At 46.1% G+C, this 20,316-nt stretch overlaps 1 protein-coding gene across 2 annotated transcripts in view; it reads right to left on the bottom strand.

Moving 5' to 3' along the window:
- Positions 1-1,359: 1,359 nt before the first annotated feature.
- Positions 1,360-20,316, bottom strand: part of PAK1 (p21 (RAC1) activated kinase 1) — a 126,366-nt gene continuing 107,409 nt past the window's right edge. For both annotated transcript variants that reach the window (XM_061629013.1, XM_061629014.1), the window contains exons 11-15: positions 13,281-13,398; positions 9,593-9,692; positions 6,730-6,926; positions 3,744-3,881; positions 1,360-2,193 (exon numbers count right to left, since the gene is read on the bottom strand). In XM_061629013.1, the coding sequence (XP_061484997.1) occupies positions 2,107-2,193; positions 3,744-3,881; positions 6,730-6,926; positions 9,593-9,692; positions 13,281-13,398 (640 nt within the window). In that variant the 3' untranslated portion in view covers positions 1,360-2,106. The remainder of the gene's footprint in view (positions 2,194-3,743; positions 3,882-6,729; positions 6,927-9,592; positions 9,693-13,280; positions 13,399-20,316) is intronic.

Below are 20,316 nucleotides of genomic sequence, written 5' to 3'. Positions count from 1 at the left end.
TCAAGTTTACTTTGTGGTGTAGTTGGTTAAGGTGTTGGACTACGACCTGGGAGACCAGGGTTTGAATCCCCACATAGCCATGAAGCCCACTGGGTGACCTTGGGCCAGTCACTGCCTCTCAGCCTCATGAAAACCCTATTCACAGGGTCGCCATGAGTCTGAATCGACTTGAAAGCAGTACATTTACATTTTTATTCTGCATAAGTTGCACTCACACTGAAGAAGTTTGTTCTGAGTGCAGAATTAAAAGAGTTTATAGAGTTCTCTGCTCGAAATGACAGCTGTTCCTAACAGGACAGAGTCTGTCTACAGCTGGGCATCACCTGCCAACATCTCAGTAGCGGTTTTCAAAATCAAGCAGGCAAGCCCAGGTATAAAGCTGCCTGCTCCCTAATTTTAAAGGACCACTTTGGCAAAATAAGGTGGTTCTTTGCGCAAGGGATAAAGAGGAAACCATCCATGTACAACCTGGCTTAAAACAGGGGTGGGGAACCTCAGGCCTGGGAGCCAAATGTGACCCTCCAGGCTTCTCTATCGGCCCTTGGGACCTTCCCTAGGCCATAGCCCTCACTGGCCCTGCTTTGCACCCTTCTCAACCTAAATTTCACCTCCAGGACTGCACGACTACATTTGCCCACATCAGTGGTGCCAACATGCAGCTCGACCACCGACTCCTCCCCAGCATTATCGAGATGACATGTGATGTAGACAGATTTCAGGATTCTGGGATCTATTTTGTTTGTGTTTTCTTTGCTTACTTAAACCTTGAACTCCAGCAATCAAAGCCAGATTCAAAATTGTGAATGCTGGGAACAGATGTACGCTCAGAATTAATGAACAAGAACAAAGCTTTCAACCCAAAACCCTCTCCTGTTTTCTTCCATTTGTTCTTCATTTCAACAGCCTAATTTTGCAGGGTGGGTGTGTTATTGCTATTGCTGCAAAACTGGGAATCAGAAACCCTTGCTGATCTTCTACAAGTCACTGGGAGACCTGCTCATAGATCTTGAGCTATCTTCTGTCCATCTCTGTGCTATGGCTATGCTCCCTGCAATGAAAAACTGCAGCACCTAGGAACATGGTTCATCTCGCTCAGTACTGCCTACACTGATTGGCAGCAGCTGTCTAGAGTTTCAGAGTGGGGTCTCTCCCAGCTCTACCTAGAGTTGTTGGGGATTGAACATGGGACCTTCGGCATGCAAGGCAGATACTCTACCACTGACTGAATAAGCTGGATATAAAAACATACCCTTTTAGAGGATTGTCCTTAGATGCTAGATATGGCTGTTCAACATATCATCCGATTCCTTCTAACAAATTCACAACACAACTAAAACAAATTCACACAGATGATCCAGATCAGAAGGGTGGAAACAGTGATGAGAATTTAATCAGAGGACAATTAAGTTTCACCAAAAAACAAAACAAAACACGCAGCATGATGATCATTCATTACATGCCATCTTTCAACAGGTATAAGGTTACTCATTCTAGCTATTTCAGCATCTTCTCTGGCACATGCACACACGTCCAAATATCCATGGTTCAGAGAACAAAATTCCATTTCCCTTGAGATTATTTAAAAATAACACAACCCTGTCCGGATTTCAGTGTTAATCCAAACTGTGCCAGTCTTTCAGTAGTCTAGGAATAGGGCTCTCGCAGAGGTAAAAAGAGATCACAGGCAGTGAGAAATGTAACTCATTCAATTGTCTTAAAAGACTCCTTGTAATTCTTTTTTCTCTTCTTAAAATCAAACAACACACTAAAAGATAAAAAAAAACATACTGTCTTGGCAACTCATTGTCCGGGATCAGACAGTCTTTTAACGACCCTTTCAAATGTACAAATTCTCTCTCATTCCAAGTTGGAGGTCACAGTTTTGAGGGTTACAGCACAACAATCCTCACCACCACCACCACCACTCAAACTCTACTTTTGAGTTTCTGACGCAGATCAATTTCGAGATCGCAATCTTGCCGGATGAAAAGCCTCAGAGCACGGTCACAGAAGTCATCGAAGAGTCGAGCTCTTTGCACCTGGCATTTCTGAAAAACTTAAAAGCCAAGCAGGCTTGGCACGATGACCGCGGTCAAGTGGAATACATCAGTGGTTGTTTTTTGCTGCCTCTTTTGCAGCAACAATCAGAGGAGTGAGGCTGGCGAGGGGCTTGGCAATTTTCAGAAACTGATGCTAGAAAAGAGGAAGAAAGATTATGATGATTATTATTCTTTTGGCACTGGAAGACATCGTCTCAACCAATGCAATGGTGATACCTTCAGAGATGGGCTGGCAAGTGGTTGATGGGAGAACTGGCATATATGCTGTCTACATTCATGCTTGTTACTCTTTTCTCGCTCTCCGGAAGCTACCTGATACCAAATCAGACCATAAGTCCAGAGACGGGGAACCTTTGGTCTGCCAGATATTGCTGAACTACAATTCCCATCATCCCTGGTTATTAGCCATGCTTGCTGCGGCTGATGGATGTTGTTGTTCTGCAACATCCGGAGGGCCAAAGGTTCCGTACTCTTGCATTAGTTCATATAGCTCAGCACTGCCTACACTGACTGGCAACGGCTCTCCAGGGTTTCAGGCATGGGTCTCAACCGGCCCTACCTGGAGATGCCGGGGATCAAACCTGGGGTCTTCTGCATGCAAAGCAGATGCTCTACTACTTGAGCTACGGCCGTTCCCTTTCCCATCCTATCCCCTTCCTGATGCATGTTTTGGAATGGGGAAAAGATGGAAGGCTGCCTTTAGCTACAATTCCACCTAAGGGCAGAAAAAGCCCAAAATATGGCACTGGGTTCAGAAATGACCTTGTTCACTGTAGCCTCGTTTGCCTGTTCTGACCGGCAGCAGCCCTCCAAGGTCTCAGTCAGAGGTCTCTCTCATCACACGCCTTTTTCTCCTGTTACCCAACCCTTGCCGGCGACTGAGCCCAACACCTTCTGCATGCAAAGATGTGCTTTACCACTGAGCCACAATCCCTTTAACCTGGCCCTGAAATAACATTAAAGTAGGCAGCAGGCAAGCTTCCCCTATGGAGAGTGTTCCACAACTGGGAGCACCACCATCACTGAGCAGGCACTGTCCATGGTCACCACTTCCTGTACCCGAGAGGCAGTGGAGACAGCTAGAGGCAGCCATGGTTTACTACACAAAAGAAGAGTCCAGACCAAAGGGGTGAAGAACCTGCGGCCCTCCAGAGGTCACGAGGACTACAACTCTCATCGTCCCTCAAAATAGGCCATGCTGGCTGGGGCCAACGAGGAGTTGAGAGTCCAACACCATCTGGAGGGCCACAAGCGGTTCCTCATCCTGCGACTATGTAGTCCCGCATCTTATTCTTCACAGTGGTCAACCAGATAGGTAGCCATGGAAAAGTACACACAAGGGCAATTGCTCTGCTCATGTTGTTACCCTGCAGCTGGTATGCATTTTCAATGTTCTGAGATTTTTTAGAGCAGCAATGGCAGCAGGCATCATCATCATCATTATTAATAGTTAACAATTAATTTATTAGTTGCTTTTCTTCATAAAATTGAATCCAAGGTGACGTACAATCAAAAGATTAAAACCAATATAAAACTAACACAAAGTTTTTTTTTTAAAAAAATCCTACAATACATGGAAAAGATGGTGGAACAACCCACCCCCTAAGAGAGGCTACAACGTCAAAAGCTTCATGTGTTTGTCTGTCTGTCTGTACCTCTTTCCCCCCAAACTTGTAGCTTTACCTGGAGGAGATCTTTAGCAGACCCCCTCTTCTCCACATCCATCTCAAGGCAGCGGTTAAGGAAGTCTCTAAAGATGGGCGAAAGCTTCTCTGGATTCTGCAGCTCGGGGGTCCCATTGGTAGCAATAAGATATAAAGCCTAGAAATGAGCGGGGAGAAGCAGAAAAAGAGCTCAACTCAGATATTTTATTTTATGCCGTAAGAATCAGAGATACCAACGTAACGGGAGGCAAATGAGAATGTAGCTTAGCCACACAAATTGAAAAAAATAATCCCCAGTGAAACAGTGGAGGAGGCCTGTTGCAACACTGAAGGAGTATCAGGAACAGGGGTGTGCTCCTCACGAACAAGGCAGCAATACAGTGTGCTTAACAGATGACCCTATTTATTTATTTATTAAATTTATATCCTGCCCTTCCTCCTAGAAGGAGCCCAGGGTGGCAAACAAAAACACTAAAAACACATCTTAAAAACAGACTTTAGTATATATTAAAACATCTTTTTTTTAAAAAAAAGCTTAGAAACACCTAAAAAAGCAATTCCAACACAGGTGGAGACTGGGATAAGGTCTCTACTTAAAAGGCTTGTTGAAAGAGGGAGGTCTTCAGTAGGCACCAAAAAGGTAATAGAGATGGTGCCTGTCTAATATTTACAAGTTCAACCTTGACTGTTTTCCAGTTTATTGCAGTATTTTTGTTATTATAATAAATAGATGAGCTAGTCTTGTTTTGGGTTGCCAGTGCAGAAACTCTTGGGCTGGCATCTAGACCAGTTGTGTGGCTATGGATGTTGCTTAGGCCATAAAGCCAGGTTTGGGCTGAACCACTTCGGGCTCCAGGTGAAGGCTAACAGGACTGAATGTCCTTCCATACTAAAGCACTCACTGCCCAGAGAAAAAGAGCATGTCAGGGGTAGGGATATGGGCAAGCTAGAAGCCTTCTCATGCTAGTTTTCTACACTCAGAGGATTTTCTTGTTTAGAGAAGCATTTCATTGAGGGAGCTCCCACCTGCAGCTTGGACAGCATAGAAGACACATGCACATTTATCACCCCAGCTCTCTCCATGTGCTCAAGGGGGAAAAGGAATCCCGCAAGCCATGTAGCAGGGCTACCTTCAGCCCATGGCTCTAACTTAGGCCTAGCATGGGTCCCAATTTGGCTCACAAGGCCATTTCCCCCAAACTACACCCACCAGCCTCACGCTCTCATCTGAAGTCAGGTGTGGGGCAGTTAAGGATGTGGCTCCAAAGGAACAATGAAGAGCTTAAAGTGAGCTCCAGATTGTTCATCTGCAGGCAGGGCTTGCTGACGACTCTGATCAGCAGACCAGTGCTGAAAGTGAGGCCTGCTTTGTCCATTTGCAAGCACAGTTTGGATTCAAAACACACCTGCAAATGGACTTCAGAGGGACTCAATGCAGCAAGCCCCTTTGAAATTGTTGCCTGATATAATGATGACAGGTGACTGACCTGTGGGTGGCAAAGCCCACTTGTCAAAGATGGCCAGCAGAGGCTAGGGTAGAGCAGATGAGGGCCTAGCCCACTGGCTGGATCCAGTTCTCTACCCCTGACATTCCACATTTGAAACTGATCAAATATAGAAGACTGTCTTCGATCAGGTCAGACTGTTTGACTCCAGTGATACTGGCAAGGCCGGCCCTCTTTCTTGTGAATGCACAGGGTCGAGGGTTCTTGCTTTCCCCCTTTCTCCGTGTCTACTCAGAGTCCTTATATATTGAGCGTTAGTTCACCTAAGCTCACAGGTTTCCAACAGCAGTCATCAAACAGTAGGCGGATATAGACAGAGATCCTACCCAAGATTTCTTGGGAGATACCAGAAATCTTCTATTTGGGAGTCAGACTTCAGACAGCAGAATGGTCTTCCAACATATGCTATTTAGTCATATCTTGGACACTACAGCTATTAAAATGGATTCTAAGTGGCTTCAGTCATAATAGCAGAAACACAAAATGAGAATGCAAATCATTCATTCATTCAAGGTCTTATACTTTGAAAGTACAACTTAGTTAGGTTACAGTAGATGAAAGGACTGAGTTAAACTCAAAGTCTTGTTAACAGAGCCAAAGGTACAAAGTACATGGAAATACATCTCACCCATCAGATGACATGGATGGTTTTAGCAGTCCTGCAGTCTCCAGCAAGAGATGGGCCCTGAGTGCTAAATGATTTGGCTTTCTATACACTTTCTTATCAAAGGAGAGGATGCATTCTCATTGTCTTATCTGCTGTGCTGCCTGGCCATGCCGTCCCCCTTGCCATCTGCCAGAGACAGCAAGTGTGACTAGCTGTCAACAACTAGTTAACTTAACCAGGTATGTCTCTCTTTAATGGCACTGATAACTACATCTCCCTTAGACTCACCCAAATAACGGAACACCATAAAAGGTATGCCGGCAGCTACTATCACTGCTTACGAGGATAACAAAACATTCCCAGACACTTTATCTCTCTGTACTTTACTAAAGACCTTCCGTAGAAAATTTACTGCTTTACACAGGAAAGGTGGCAGAGAATCCCTTTCCGAGACCTTTTTTGCTCTTTTGCAATATACGTACCATGAAAAAAGCACACTATATAAGCTATTACGGCATTATAAACATATTTTAAGCCTATTTGGGGCTGGGCCCATTACACCAGTACTGTCCGCTCTGACTGGCAGCAGCTCTCCAGGGCATCAAGCAGAGTTCTCTTTCAGCCCCTGATCTCTTTTAACTGTCAATACAGCAACTTCCCCTAAGGTGGAATTCTTCAGCCTTGGATCCAATCACCCACAGCCAGCTTAGCCAGTGGTCAGGAGTAATGAGAGTTGCAGCCCAGACTGAAGACAGCTGTCTTAATCTAAGCACGGCTGGGCCTGGCCAGTGCCTGGACAGAGGCAACCTTGGAGAGAGCCTGGAAATCCTATGCACTGAACCCTCTTTGGAGGAACGGCAAAGTCAAAAGTGAATCAGAACGAAAACGCTTACCCTCAGGGGATTCTCATTGAGGTATGGGGGTTCCCCCTCAATCATTTCAATTGCCATTATCCCCAGAGACCAGATGTCCACTTTGGGCCCGTAGGCTTTTCTCGTCACCACCTCGGGAGCCATCCAATACGGTGTCCCCACCATAGTGCTGCGCTTGCTTTGCTCGGGAGTGATCTGAGCGCAGAAACCAAAATCGGCTGTGTGACCGGGGAGGAGGCAGGGGGGAGAGAGAGGGAAGAGAAAAGAACAATTAAGAAGGTGGAGTCCCAGATGAAATTTAAGAACACAAAGAAGTGCCTGCTGGATCAGGATAGTGGCCCATCACTGCTCTCCTAGCGACCGACCAGATGCCGGTGGGAAACCTGAATGCAGGACCTGAACACAACAGCACGCTCCCCTCCCCGCTTGTGATTCTCAGCAGCTGCTTTTCAGAGCAGCTTCTGACAATGGAGGAAGCAGAGCTTGGAAGTAATTTGTCAGGAAAAATGAATTACCTGTAATTTATTACACTTTTGAGGAACGGGTGGGTAATTTCTTTACATTCTGATTGTAATAGGAGCCATTTCATTACTTTTGAGGTGTAACTGTAATGCTTCTAGCATTACTTTTGGGCATTACTTGGAGGGGGGGAGCTGGGGAATTCTTCTACTCCTCTGATTCGTGGATGAAAATCATGTGCCTCAAACTGGGCTTCTGCGCAGCATCGCTCTTCCCTCATGCTCTGTGGGTGTCTAGGAGGCAGCAAGGGAGGAGGTGGAGAGGGAGACGGAGTGGAGAAGAGAGAAAAATTGTTTTACAAGTGGATGGTGGTGGAGAAGAATGGAGAGGCAGGAGAAAGGAGCTGGAGGGCAAGGACATGGTTAAAAGAGGAGGAGGAGGAGGCAGCAGCGGAATGGAGATGAAGAACTGTGGAGGTGAGAGACAATGACTTGTGTGTGTCTTAATATTATATTTGCACTTGGCACGCAAAGCGGCCTCCGCCACCCTCCCTACATACTTTGCTGCATTTGCAGTGTTTTTACTTTTTTGCACCCCGGGGAAAATGTTTGCTTGGGCGGGTGTGCCTTGGTTGGTGGCAGGGCAAGGTCTGGGACGCGGTTGAGTGACAGAGATGACACTTTCTGGCTGAAAGTGTGTGTGTGTGTGGGTTGCACTTGGTAGGACGTGTGAAGCTCTGAGCGATGGCCTCTGCCTCCCTCCCCACCTCCCTTACCAGCAAAGAGACGACGACTGCTATCTTATGGATTAAAAAAATATATTCTACTACCCTCTGTGTGTGTTTATTTTTAATGTTGTTTAGGCTATATAGGTGTGCAGCAGCCAAGGCCAGCACCTTGTAGGCACTCTAGTTTTGTTTTCTTTTAACATAACTTAAAGGTAATAGTAAGTAATGGTAATCAATTCCTTTCAGAACAACTGTAATGGTAATTTATTCCTTTTGGGGGCCATGTAACAGTAATTGCAATTTATTCCTTTTGAAAAGTAGTTTTCCAAGCTCTGGGAGGAAATAACTACAGCAACAAAAATAATCTAATTGTTATTATCATCATCATCAACAACAATCATCTAGAATCCTCCTCCTGCTGGGAGGAAGGGCTGATTATAAATCAAATAATAAACAAACAAACAAACCATCTGCACCATACTGGTCCATCTAGGCTAGTACCGTCTGCTCTGACTTGCAGCAGCTATCCAGGGTCTTAGAGAGAGGTCTTCCCTAGTTCTGCGACCTCAAATCTTTTTAACTGGAGAGGTCAGGAACTGAACTGGGGACTTTCTGTGTACAAAGCACATGCTCCACTATTGAGCTACGGAGATGGGAGATAGAAGGCCCGGGGCTTTCCAGAGACTAATTAGAGAAAAGGCACAGAAACAGAACAGAGCTACAGCTCTTTCCCTCGCAGAACATTTTAATTAGAAATGAAACCCAAAACGATTGTTGGATTTCATCTTTGGGCTGGTCTACCGCAAGGTGAGAAGTCCCACATAATTCCCTAGTCGGGATATGATCTTTATTGTTTTTTAAAAATGGCCAGAACTATCGCTAGAAGCTAAAATGATGAAACTGAGGTTATCATACTTTGGACACATCATGAGAAGACATGATTCACTAGAAAAGACAACAATGCTGGCAAAAACAGCAGGGAATAGAAAAAGAGGAAGGGCAAACAAGAGATGGTCTCCGTACTTCAAGAAGGATGCACACAAATTGGAACGGGTTCAGAGGAGGGCAACAAAGATGATCAGGGGACTGGAAACAAAGCCCTAGGCAGAGAGACTGAAAGAACTGGGCATGTTTAGCCTGGAGAAGAGAAGACTGAGGGGAGATATGATAGCACTCTTCAAGTATATGAAAGGTTGTACATAGAGGAGGGCCGGGATCTCTTGTCGATCGTCCCAGAGTGCAGGACACGGAATAATGGGCTCAAGTTGCAGGAAGCCAGATTTCGACTGCACATCAGAAAAAACTTCCTAACTGTTAGAGCCATACGACAATGGAACCCATTACCTAGAGAGGTAGTGGGCTCTCCAACACTGGAGGCCTTCAAGAGGCAGCTGGACAGCCATCTGTCGGGAATGCTTTTATTTGGATTCCTGCATTGAGCAGGGCGTTGGGCTCGATGGCCTTGTAGGCCCCTTCCAACTCTACTGTTCTATGATTCTATGGATTGCTTCAATCAAGGAAGCCACAGACCTGAACTTACAAGATCTGAACAGGGTGGTTCATGACAGATGCTCTTGGAGGGTGCTGCTTCATAGGGTCGTCATAAGCCATAAGCGACTTGAAGGCACATAACAACAACAATATTTTGAACTTCCAGGCCTACAATTCTAAGCCACCCCAATCATCCTATCCACATACTTAGCTTGACTGAGCCGTCCATCCCCAGCAAGATATTGTCGCTTTTGATATCCCGGTGGATGACCTGGTTGCAGTGGAGGAATTCTAAAGCCTGAAGGCACTGTGGAGACAAAACAAGAGCCCTGGCAATTAGTGAATCAAGTAACACAGTCAGTAGCACAAAGCAGAAAAGATATGTGTATAAATGGGCTGCTAGTCATAGAATGTTTTTGCACAAAATTCATTCCAGTGCATATCTTCACAGGAATAGAGGAAGCTGCTTTATACAGAGTCAGACAACAGGTCCACCCAGCTGCATTTTGTATTATTTGCTTATTTATGTCCTGCCCTTTCTCCCAGAAGGAGCCTAGGGCGGCAAACAAAACCACCAAAAGCACTTCGAAACATCTTCAAAATACTTTAAAAACATATTAACACAAAACATCTTTGAAAACATCTTTTTTAAAAAAAGCTTTAAAAACATCTTAAAAAGCAATTCCAATACAGACGCAGACTGGGATAAGGCCTCTACTTAAAAGGCTTTTTGAAAGAGGAAGGTCTTCAGCAGGCACCGAACAGATAACAGAGATGGGGCTATTAATATTAAAAAGGAGGGGAATTCCAAAGGGTAGGTGCCACTACACTATAGGTCCGCTTCCTATGTTGTGCAGAACGGACCTCCTAATACAATGGTATCTACAGGAGGCCCTTACCTGCAGAGCACAGTGATTGACTGGATATATATGTTGTTGGACTACAACTCCCATCATTCCTGGCGAATGGCCAGGGTTGATGGGAGTTGCGAGCCCAACAGTATCCAGAGAGCCAAAGGTTCCCCATCACTGATTAACGCTGACAGGCAGCAGCTCTCCAGGGTCTGGGGCATAAAAGCGTCTTCTCCATCAGTTGTTGCCTGATCCTTTTGACTGGCAATACCAGGGGCTGAACACAGGACTTTCTGCAGGCAAAGGCAAAGCTCTACCACTGTGCTGCGACCCCCTTCGCGATCAGCACTCTATTTAAAAACCCCAGCTGGGTAAAGGGCACTGAATATAAACAACTCGGGCTTATTCAGTTTTCACTGACAATGAATTGATCTATTTTTAAGGCATATCATCATTGCCAGGGGAACGGAGTAAATGATACAAACACTGATATAGTGAGAGGAAGTGGACTAAATAGTCAGCAGATGCTGGAGGACAAGATGGTATTTCAGGTATCCATTAACAACAAAGCTCAAAGTAGTTATGGATTCCTCTTTGGATAGCAATTCTGTGCTTTTGAGAACTATGCAGCAGGCAGGCATCAAGCAGGCAATGCCTTTTCTGATGTAGATAAAAATAATACTTTTTCTCAAGATTTTGCAAAGTCGCCAAGTATTAAGGCAATGGCGATTTATGGACGAAACTGCAAGTACAAAACTCAGTTCATGGGGGCAGAGTTCAGAATCCTGAGATTCTCAGCTTCGTCGCTTGAAAAAGAGCCACCCAACTTTCTAGTCCTTATGATCACAAAGACAGACTTGAAAGTGTGGGCAGAAGCCAAAGTGGGCCTCAAGAGGCCTTCCAGCGGCGAGAAGGCAAGGCTGTGATGGACGCAGCAGGCACAGCATAAAACCATACATATCCATAAGCCGGCCCATATGCATGGATTTATACAGGTAGAAGAATTCAGCTTTCTTGGACTAGAATTCCCCTCTGCCCTGCGTAGCACACAGAATTCCTTCCATAGGAACATGGGAAGCTGCCTTTTACTGAGTCAGACCATTGGTCCATCTAGCTCAGCACTTACACTGACTGGCAGGGGCTCTCCAGGGTTTCAGGCAGGGGTCTCTCCCAGACCCACCTGGAGATGCCAGGGACTGAACCTGGGACCTTCTGCATGCAAGGCAGATGCTCTACTGCGGGGCTACACCCTCTCCCACTGGTTTCTCCTCCCCCAGTTTATTCAGCACTCGCCTGATTTGCTCCCACAGAGCTTACATGGTGATTAGACCATCTATTTATTTATTTTTCATAATTGAAGAGGTAACCTGCAGTTAAGCTGACCAAGGCTGCATGCTCTATCTATAAGCAGCTGTTCATAGCAAAGCCTCTATCAGAGTCGTCTCCTCAAATTACTCCTCTTTCTCCTAATACACTGTTATTGTTGTCCAGCTTGAAATTCTTTTCATTGCCCTCGGGTGCCTCAGGTTCAAAGAGGAAGAGAATTGAAGCTACCTTCGGGGGGGGGGGAATAGGCAAGTACAGGAAAGTGCAACAATGCCAAACTTGTTGATGTAACTGTCTGGCAGTCAGGGTGGAGGACATGTTCATTACACGTTAACGTGCCCCCTCTATGGGCACCCAAGAGAGAGATTCCTGAAACCTCTGTTGTCTCAGGGAAGTAGGAATGCTCTAGTAGAATCAGTGCAATTTCTCCAGAGCGATACTAACGGCCACGCGGCATACAAAGTGGCTCTTTTTGCACTTGCTGCGAAAAAGATCAGAAAGAAAGAACTAGATAAAATGGCAATAAACTGTTTGGGAGATTCAGATTTTTAAACTGAGCTTGCCGATGCTAATTTTTTTGGGGGAAATTATACTACAGGTCGCAACAACTTGTTCTTTGTATACTCTTACATACTCCTGTATGTTTTTATTTTCTATGTTTTCACATTTTAATGTATTGGTCATGGCCTTTGGCTAGTACAATAAATATTTTTGAAATGAATTGAATTGAAATTTATTAATTATTTGATTTATATCCCACCCTTCCTCCCAGCAGGAGCCCAGGGTGGCAAACAAAACATAATAAAAACAGATCTTAAAATACATTAAAACAAAACAACTTTAAAAACATTTTTTTAAAAAAATCTTTAAAAAAATCTTTAAAGAAAGGGTTAAAGACCATCCATGCTCGGTCTTTACTAAGCATCCATTCTGATTTGCTTATGGGGCAGTTATATGGCAATGAGCATCCATCCCGCATCCATCCCAGCTTGCTCATGGGGTTGTTTACATGCATTCCCGTTAAATCATCCGCTTATCCCACACTATGTCAATGCACTTCCCCATCACTTTCCTAACCACAAAAGGCATGTTTCTTTCTTAAAAGTGGATTTGTTGCGCTAGAGTGAGCAGAGTGCTTGAATCCACTATAACTGCACAAACCCTGAAGATCTTGGAATGCGGCGAAACCGTCACACAAATACTGACAAGTCTGGAGGCACCCCAGGAAATTCAAAGCTACCTGCTAAATAATTCCAGGTGTCTCTCTCTTGTATTATTATTATTATTGTTTAAAATACTTATACCCCGCCCTTCTTCCGAGGAACTCAGGGCGGCTCACAATTAAAACAATAAACAATCAGAACAACCAATATACATGTTAAAAACAATTAAAAATAGATTAAATCAAAATAGATTAAAACTATAACATTTTCAGTTAAAAGCCCGCCTAAATAAAACAGTCTTCACCTGGGCGTGAAAGGATGATAGCGAGGAAGCCAACCGAACCTCGCTAGGGAGGGAATTCCACAATCTAGGGGCAGCCATCGAAAAGGCCCTATTCTGTGTCTCAGCAAGAAGAACTTGCGAGAAAGATGGAATAGTAAGGAGGGCCTCACCGGATGATCTTAAATCTTGTAGGAACTGCAAGATGTATATCCCATTAATCAGCAAACCCTGGAGTTCCCTTAGGAATGGATATATAGAGTTAGAATTCTTACCTCCCGGCAGACAGCAGCAATCTGCCCTTCATCCATGCAGGTCTCCGTCACAACGTCTGTCAACGAGCCGCCTGCCAGATATTCCATGACTACCCACAATTCATCCCCCACGAGGTAACTGTAGGGAGTCAGAGAAATAACAGAAGGTCACTGTGTCCCCTTTGCCAAAGACACACATGTACCCCACTGCCAAACCTGAGAGCAGAGCTATTTTAAAAATAAAACAGAGCAAGCTGGTAGCACAACATGGACCATGTATAGTAACAGATTGTCAGAGATGGATCAGGGTGAAAACAGGACCGAGGTTCAAATTCCTGAGCGGCCTTTAAGCTTACTAAGCAGCCAGGCAGCAGTCACTTTCTCTCGCTCTCCATCTAACCAGCCTCACAGGGTTGTTGTGAGGGTAAAGCAGGCAGAAACCTTGTGTGTATCTTCTAAAAGGGTTCTTTTGAGGGTGAAGCGGGCAGAAACCTTGCATCTTCTAAAACGCCTTGGCTCTAGAAACCGCAAAGTAGGCAGGGGGTCTGCAGGGTTGGCGAAGATTTCTATATGCAGCAGAGATAGTCCTAATCTGTACCCCAAAATGACGCTTCTGCCTCTCCCAACTTTGAAAACGGTCCTTAATGAGGGCTGCTCGATGACAGGAAATATGCCTGGCAGCAGAGGGGAGCATGTAGTTGCTAGCCCTGGAATATATGTCGGGGCATACATTTGAGTGATAATTACATTGGCAGCAATGCCAGGAGACAGAACTCCCGTGGAGCGTCCCTGCATTCTGAGACCCCCATGATATGCCCCCCACTCCCCCTGCAACAGGATCCTTTTTGAGAGCAAGTGTGTGTGCGGGTGCATCCTTTAAGCCAAATGCTGCTTAAATCAACCATCGCCAACCTGTTGCCTTCCTGATGTTTTGGACTACCAACTCCTAGCACGGGCAAAGCATCTGAAGAAGACCTGGTTGACGATGGGACATGGGAAATTGCCTTATATAGAGTCAGACCACTGGTCCATCCAGCTCAGTATTGTCTACACTGATTGGCAGCAGCTCTCTAGGGTTTTAGGCAGGGAACCAGCCCTACCTGGAGATGCTGGAGATTGAAGGTGGGACCTTCTGCATGCAAAGCAGATGTTCTATTATTAGTATCATCATCACTTATTACCTGCCCCTCATCCAAAGGTCCCAGGGCAGGTTACAACAATTTTAAAATACGACATTAAAAACAATTTAAAAACAACCTAAAATCCCCCAATAGGGTGGATCCTAAAAATACATGTCTGAGGTGTCAAAGGCCATGGTAAAGAGATGTGGCACTCCCTTCCCTACCGACACAACTTAGGGGCCCTCTCCCAGGCCACACACACACAACCCCCCCCCGAGATTCTGAAGGTGCCGAAATTATCAAAAGGGCCCTCTTTGCAGATCTCTGCATGAGAGGGTATGTAGGGAAGGAGGCGGCCTTTCAGTTAAATGGGACCAAAGTCGTTTAGGGCTTTAAACACTAGCGTGCCTTAAATTAGGCCCAGAAGAGAACTGGCAATCAATGCAGCTGTTTTAAAACAGGGGTTATATGAGATCTATAAGGAACTCCAGACAGTAATCTGGTTGCTGCATTTTGGACCAGTTGTAGTTTCCGAGTCATCTTCAAGGGCAGCTCTACCTAGAGAGCACTGCAATAACACTGTTAGTGAGTGCCTTCTCTGCCCAGATGGTGGATGTTCACCCTGTTCTGGATGGGGTTACACTCCCCTTGAAAGAACAGGTTTGTAGCTTGGGAGTTCTTTTCGACCTTTCCCTGTCTCTTGAGGCTCAGGTAGCCTCAGTGGCACGGAATGCTTTTTACCATCTCCGATTGGTAGCCCAGCTGCGTCCCTATCTGGACAGTGACGACCTCGCCTCAGTCGTTCATGCTCTGGTAACTTCTAGATTGGACTACTGCAATGCGCTCTACGTTGGGCTGCCCTTGAAGATAGTTCGGAAACTACAGTTAGTCCAGAATGCAGCGGCCAGATTGTTGACGCGGACCAGAAGGTCCGCTCATATAACACCTGTTCTGGCCCGTCTGCACTGGCTTCCTATTTGTTTCCGGGCTAAATTCAAAGTGCTGGTTTTGACCTATAAAGCCTTACACGGCATGGGACCGCAATACCTGGTGGAGCGCCTCTCCCAATATGAAACTACCCGTACACTGCGCTCAACATCTAAGGCCCTCCTCCGAGTGCCATCCCATCAAGAAGCTCGGAGGATGGTGACTAGAAATAGGGCCTTTTCGGTTGTGGCTCCCGAACTATGGAATGGTCTCCCTGATGAGGTGCGCCTGGCGCCGACGCTGCTATCTTTTTGGCGCCAGGTGAAAACCTTTTTATACTCCCAGGCATTTTAAAGTGTATTTTACAGTATTTTATTACTATGTTCTATTCTGGATGTTGTTTGGTTCTCGTATTGTTTGTGTGTTTTTGTTTTTTGAGTTATTATATTTATTGTATTTATATATTGTGCCTGCTTTTACCTTTTATGTACACCGCCCAGAGAGCCTTCAGGCTTAGGGCGGTATATAAATAAAATAAAATAAATAAATAAATAAATAATCCAGTCTGGAAGTTACCAGACCATGGAGCCCTGTGGCCAAGTCATCTCTGTCCAAACAAGGCTGAAGGTGGCAAACCAGCCGGTGCTGGAAAAAGGCACTCTTAGCCACTGAGGCCACCTGAGCCTCCAGTGACAATGTTGGATGCAGGATTACCCCCAAGCTGCGGACCTGCTCCTTCCAGGGGAGTGCGACCCCGTCCAGAACAGGCCACCTCCCCACCTCCCAGATATGAGAACTTCGGACACATAACACCTCTGTCTTTTCAGGATTCAACCTCAATTAATTGGCCCACATCCAGCTCATCACCACCTCCAAGCACCGGTCCAGCATCTCAACTGCCTCTCCTGATTCAGATGGAACAAAGAGATAGGGATGGGTGTCACCTGCATATTCATCACACCTCACTGCGAATCTCCTGATGACAACTCTTGGCAGCTTCATATAGATGTTGAATAGCATGGGGGACAAGATGGAACCCTGCGGAACACCACAGGACAGCTCCCATGGTGCCAAAGAGCAGCCTCCCACAGCTACTTTCTGGCAGTGGCCTTACAGGTATGAGAACTACTGAGGCACGGTGCCCCCCCCACCTCCCTGAGGCGGCCCAGAAGGATACCATGGTCAACAGTATCAAAAGCCGCCAATAGATGAAGGAGAACGAGCAGGGTTGCACTCCCCCATCTCTCTCCCAACAGATGTCATCAACCAGGGCAACCAAGGCAGTTTCAGTGCCACGGCCAAGCCAGGCGCCACACTGGAATGGATCCAAGTCATCAGTTTCCTCCAAGCATGCTTGAAGCTGGACCACCACCACCTTTTCAAGCACCTTGCCCAAAAAGGGAACATCTGCCACTGGATGATACACTTCTGGGTCCGGGGAGGTCCAATGAGCTACTGTCACTTCCCAAACCTAAATGACCCTACCAGTAGTGTAATGGCAAATTCAGAAGTGCAGGGTCCCTTCGTGATTGTCACAGCCACACTCCCCTTCTAAGATTACAGAACAATTTGGCTAGGCTTGAATACTGCATTCTGGTTCTCTATCACTGCCACCATTTGACTGTACTTTCTCACTGTTACATGAATGACTGCATTCAGTGCCTACGCATTTATCTCCTGCTGCTACCAAACTGCTTGATGATGTCGAAGTTGGGAGTCCAACAACATACAGGTTCCCCATCCTTGCTATAAAGGGAAGCATCACAATAGAGCTGGATTTACAGAGACACCAGAGTACAATTGCTTCAACTCTACTGTCTTAAAGAGTATCCACATCTGGGCTGAGCACAGCATGGACCTAACAGCAGCAGCGGCAACGCTGCCGCCAACGCCAACGAAGCGCCAAAGTTTACGCTAGAGACTCTGGTGCAGACAGTCAGCAACAACTCGGAATTGTGGGGTCTGCTGCAGCTTTACCAGCACCTCATCTGCAGCGGAAAGCGCCCAGCAGCTGCCACCGCCGCCCTAAGAGGAGCCCGCCGAACCGCCCGAGCCCGTCGGCACCATGCCAAAAACAGGGAAGCGACTGTTCGACCAGCAGCAACAACTGGAAGACCAGAACAACATCAGATGATGTGGGGGAGGGGGGAGCGCCCCCTGCCACCGCTTTCCGGTGTGGGGCCTTCTGCTCGGCAACAGCCACCGCCATCGCATTCTTCTCCTCCTCCTGCTCTAAGCAGGACCCAGGTCCTTGCTGCCGCTTCTTGAACAACAGCCCAGTGCGGGGCCTCCTGCTCAATGACAGCCTGGAGCCTCCTACTCAACAACAGCCTGGCGTGGGGCCTCTTGTGCAGGGCCTCCTAGCGCGGGGCCTCCTGCCTAACAACAGCTGCTGCCTCCACGTCCTTCTCCCCCTCCTGCTCCAGGCAGGGCCCAGATCCCCGAGCCGGAGCTCCCGCAGCTGCCCTCCGACATAAACTGCCAGCAGCAGCGGAAGCCCGGGGAATAGCAGCTGCGCAAGCCCGAGAACATGGGAAGACAATATTGAACCAAGAAACAGCTTCGCTGCAATAAATGCCTGTCGTCCTTCTGCCTCTCGAGAACTGCCGCCCCCACTAACACTGCCTCCTCTTTCTTGGCGGTGCCGATAATGATAACGTTGGTTCTATTTAATTTAATTTTTGTATATTGTATTGTTTATATTGTATCTTATTGTATTTTTATACTTGTGTTTATTTTTCTTGTAAGCCGCCTTGAGGACCCTTGGCCGAAAGGCGGGGTATAAATAAAATTTAATAATAATAATAATAATAATAATAATAGAAGGGATCCTATTATTATCAGGATTCCCTGTCTCCTCTCCTGCAGTTACAGAATTCTCACTCTCCACAGCTTGCCTCAGCTTTTAGAAGTAGGAACTAACAAAAGCTTGCTTGCAGTTGACACTCATTGGGACTCTTCCCCTCTCACTCTGGTTGGCTCGTAGGATGCTGGAAGCATAGGGATCCTGCCAGGACCTGGCTCCCAAAAAAGTAAGGGGTCTAAGACACACACCCCGGGACCCGGGACAACTACACCTCTAGCCTACTCCCCTAAATGATTCTACTGACAGCAAAGCAAGGCTGCCCCTTCACGGAAAGGCACTATCTCAGTCTGAAGGGGTGTGTTTATTCTGAGCGTAATTCCCCACCCCTCATTTCTCCCTATGAATTTTCACAAGTCCCCATCTATTAACAAAGATACCTTGTTCTTTCTGCATCACCACTAAAAGAACTCTTACTACCGGTCTTTGTCAGCCATTTAGGGTTGAACCGCAGGCTAAAAATGCTTTACATAAACTAACAAACAAGGCTTTGCACATGAAGCATTGCAATCGCTAATACTGCATGTGCCCATTGCCTCAGGGGCAGCCAGGAGGGGACATTTACAGTCCTGAGAATCTGAGCACAAATATGTTTCCAGCAAGCACAGCTCAACCGGCCCCACTGCGGCTTCTGCCCCCACTGGGACAGGAGGAAGCAAAGTGCTCAGAGCAGCTTCACTCTCTCCTCACTGGATGAAGAAACAGAAGCCAAGAAACCAGCATGTCAGGAAGGTGGCAGGAAGACGACATCCCCTTTCTAACCAGAACTCACAGCATCAGATGGTTAAGACTTTATGGTCACCATTCCCCCCACCCCCTTAAAAAAACAATATTATTGTCAATTGCCATCTGTTCTCATAAGCTCCTAACTCATTGTCTCTTTCTTATGTTTCCAGCTTCTTCTCCATGTTTTTGTGAACATAACCCTTGCTGCTGTTAAAATACACAGCACTTGAATGCGATGATTGTTTGGAATCCTTAGATCGTTCACACTCATTAATGATCCAAAGAGGTGATCCTTTGTTGTTGCAAAAACTACCATCCTGTTTATGAGGTGGTGAGACAACAGGTAGAAAAACAAGGGACACGTTTTCTGGAAAAATCACTGATTTTAAGAAGCTACTATTAAGACTGCTGGGGAAAAAATGCTTCTCTCAACTTTTGAACTGTGGTTCAATTTTAAAAGATGCATGTGTATCTTTCTCAAGACAGTACTAAACAAGAGGATTGTTGTTCCCCGCGGTCGCGCAAAACCTACACGATAACAGCAGATATTTTCCGAGGGAGGATCCTAATATGTCAGAGCAGCACCATGCACATGCAAAGAGGAGGTATTAGTCTGATTTGGGGGGAACCCCAGCATTTACAGAAGTCAAAAACATTTTTTAAACATTTGCAGACAGGTAAGCATTTAGATATAAACCTCCGACCCATTATGTGGCTCAAATGTATTCTGTTGCAGCAGCAGGCAAATTTGAGGCTGGTGGGATCTACTTTGTTTTTTTTAACCAGAACCCCAAGATCCATCAACTGGAAGAGCCAGATATTTACACTTAGAATTAATGCATTCTTAGCTCAGGAATTTATTTATTTATTTATTACATTTATACCCCTCCTTTCTTTCACCATGAAACCCAAGGCGGCATACATGTGGTTCCCAGGCGTCTCCCATCCAGGCACTGACCAGACCCAGACCTGCTTGGCTTCAGCAAGGTGCCTTCAGACCATAGCCTGGGAATTTGTTGTGAGTTCCAAAATGGAGCAGAGTTTACACAAAAATCCACTCTCAATATCCCGCCTCCCGACTACCACCACTTTACTTCATTTTTTGCAAAACGTTTATACACACACATACAAGTATTGGAAGGACATTTTGTTTTTGCCCCTGTTAAACAACTGGGAATCAGAAATCCTCTCTGAGCTACTTCAAATCACCCAGAGATCTACCAGTAAAATCTCATCCAACCTTCTGCTCATCCATTCTGATCTATGGTCCATGGTAAGGTAAGATGTGAGGGCAATGTGGCTGCAACATCTGTCACCCCATTGATCACCAGGGTTGATTTGGCTGATCTGGCTGGCTAGGCGGGTGTACCCCTCCTCCCTCACCGCTCTATGTGCGTCCCTCCCGAAGCTCCGCACTCAG

This window comes from Rhineura floridana, chromosome 5 (assembly GCF_030035675.1).
Source record: "Rhineura floridana isolate rRhiFlo1 chromosome 5, rRhiFlo1.hap2, whole genome shotgun sequence".
Classification (NCBI taxonomy): Eukaryota; Metazoa; Chordata; class Lepidosauria; order Squamata; family Rhineuridae; genus Rhineura; species Rhineura floridana.
The sequence above is the reverse complement of the archived record's forward strand: the minus strand, read 5'-3'. Positions and strand labels throughout refer to the sequence as shown.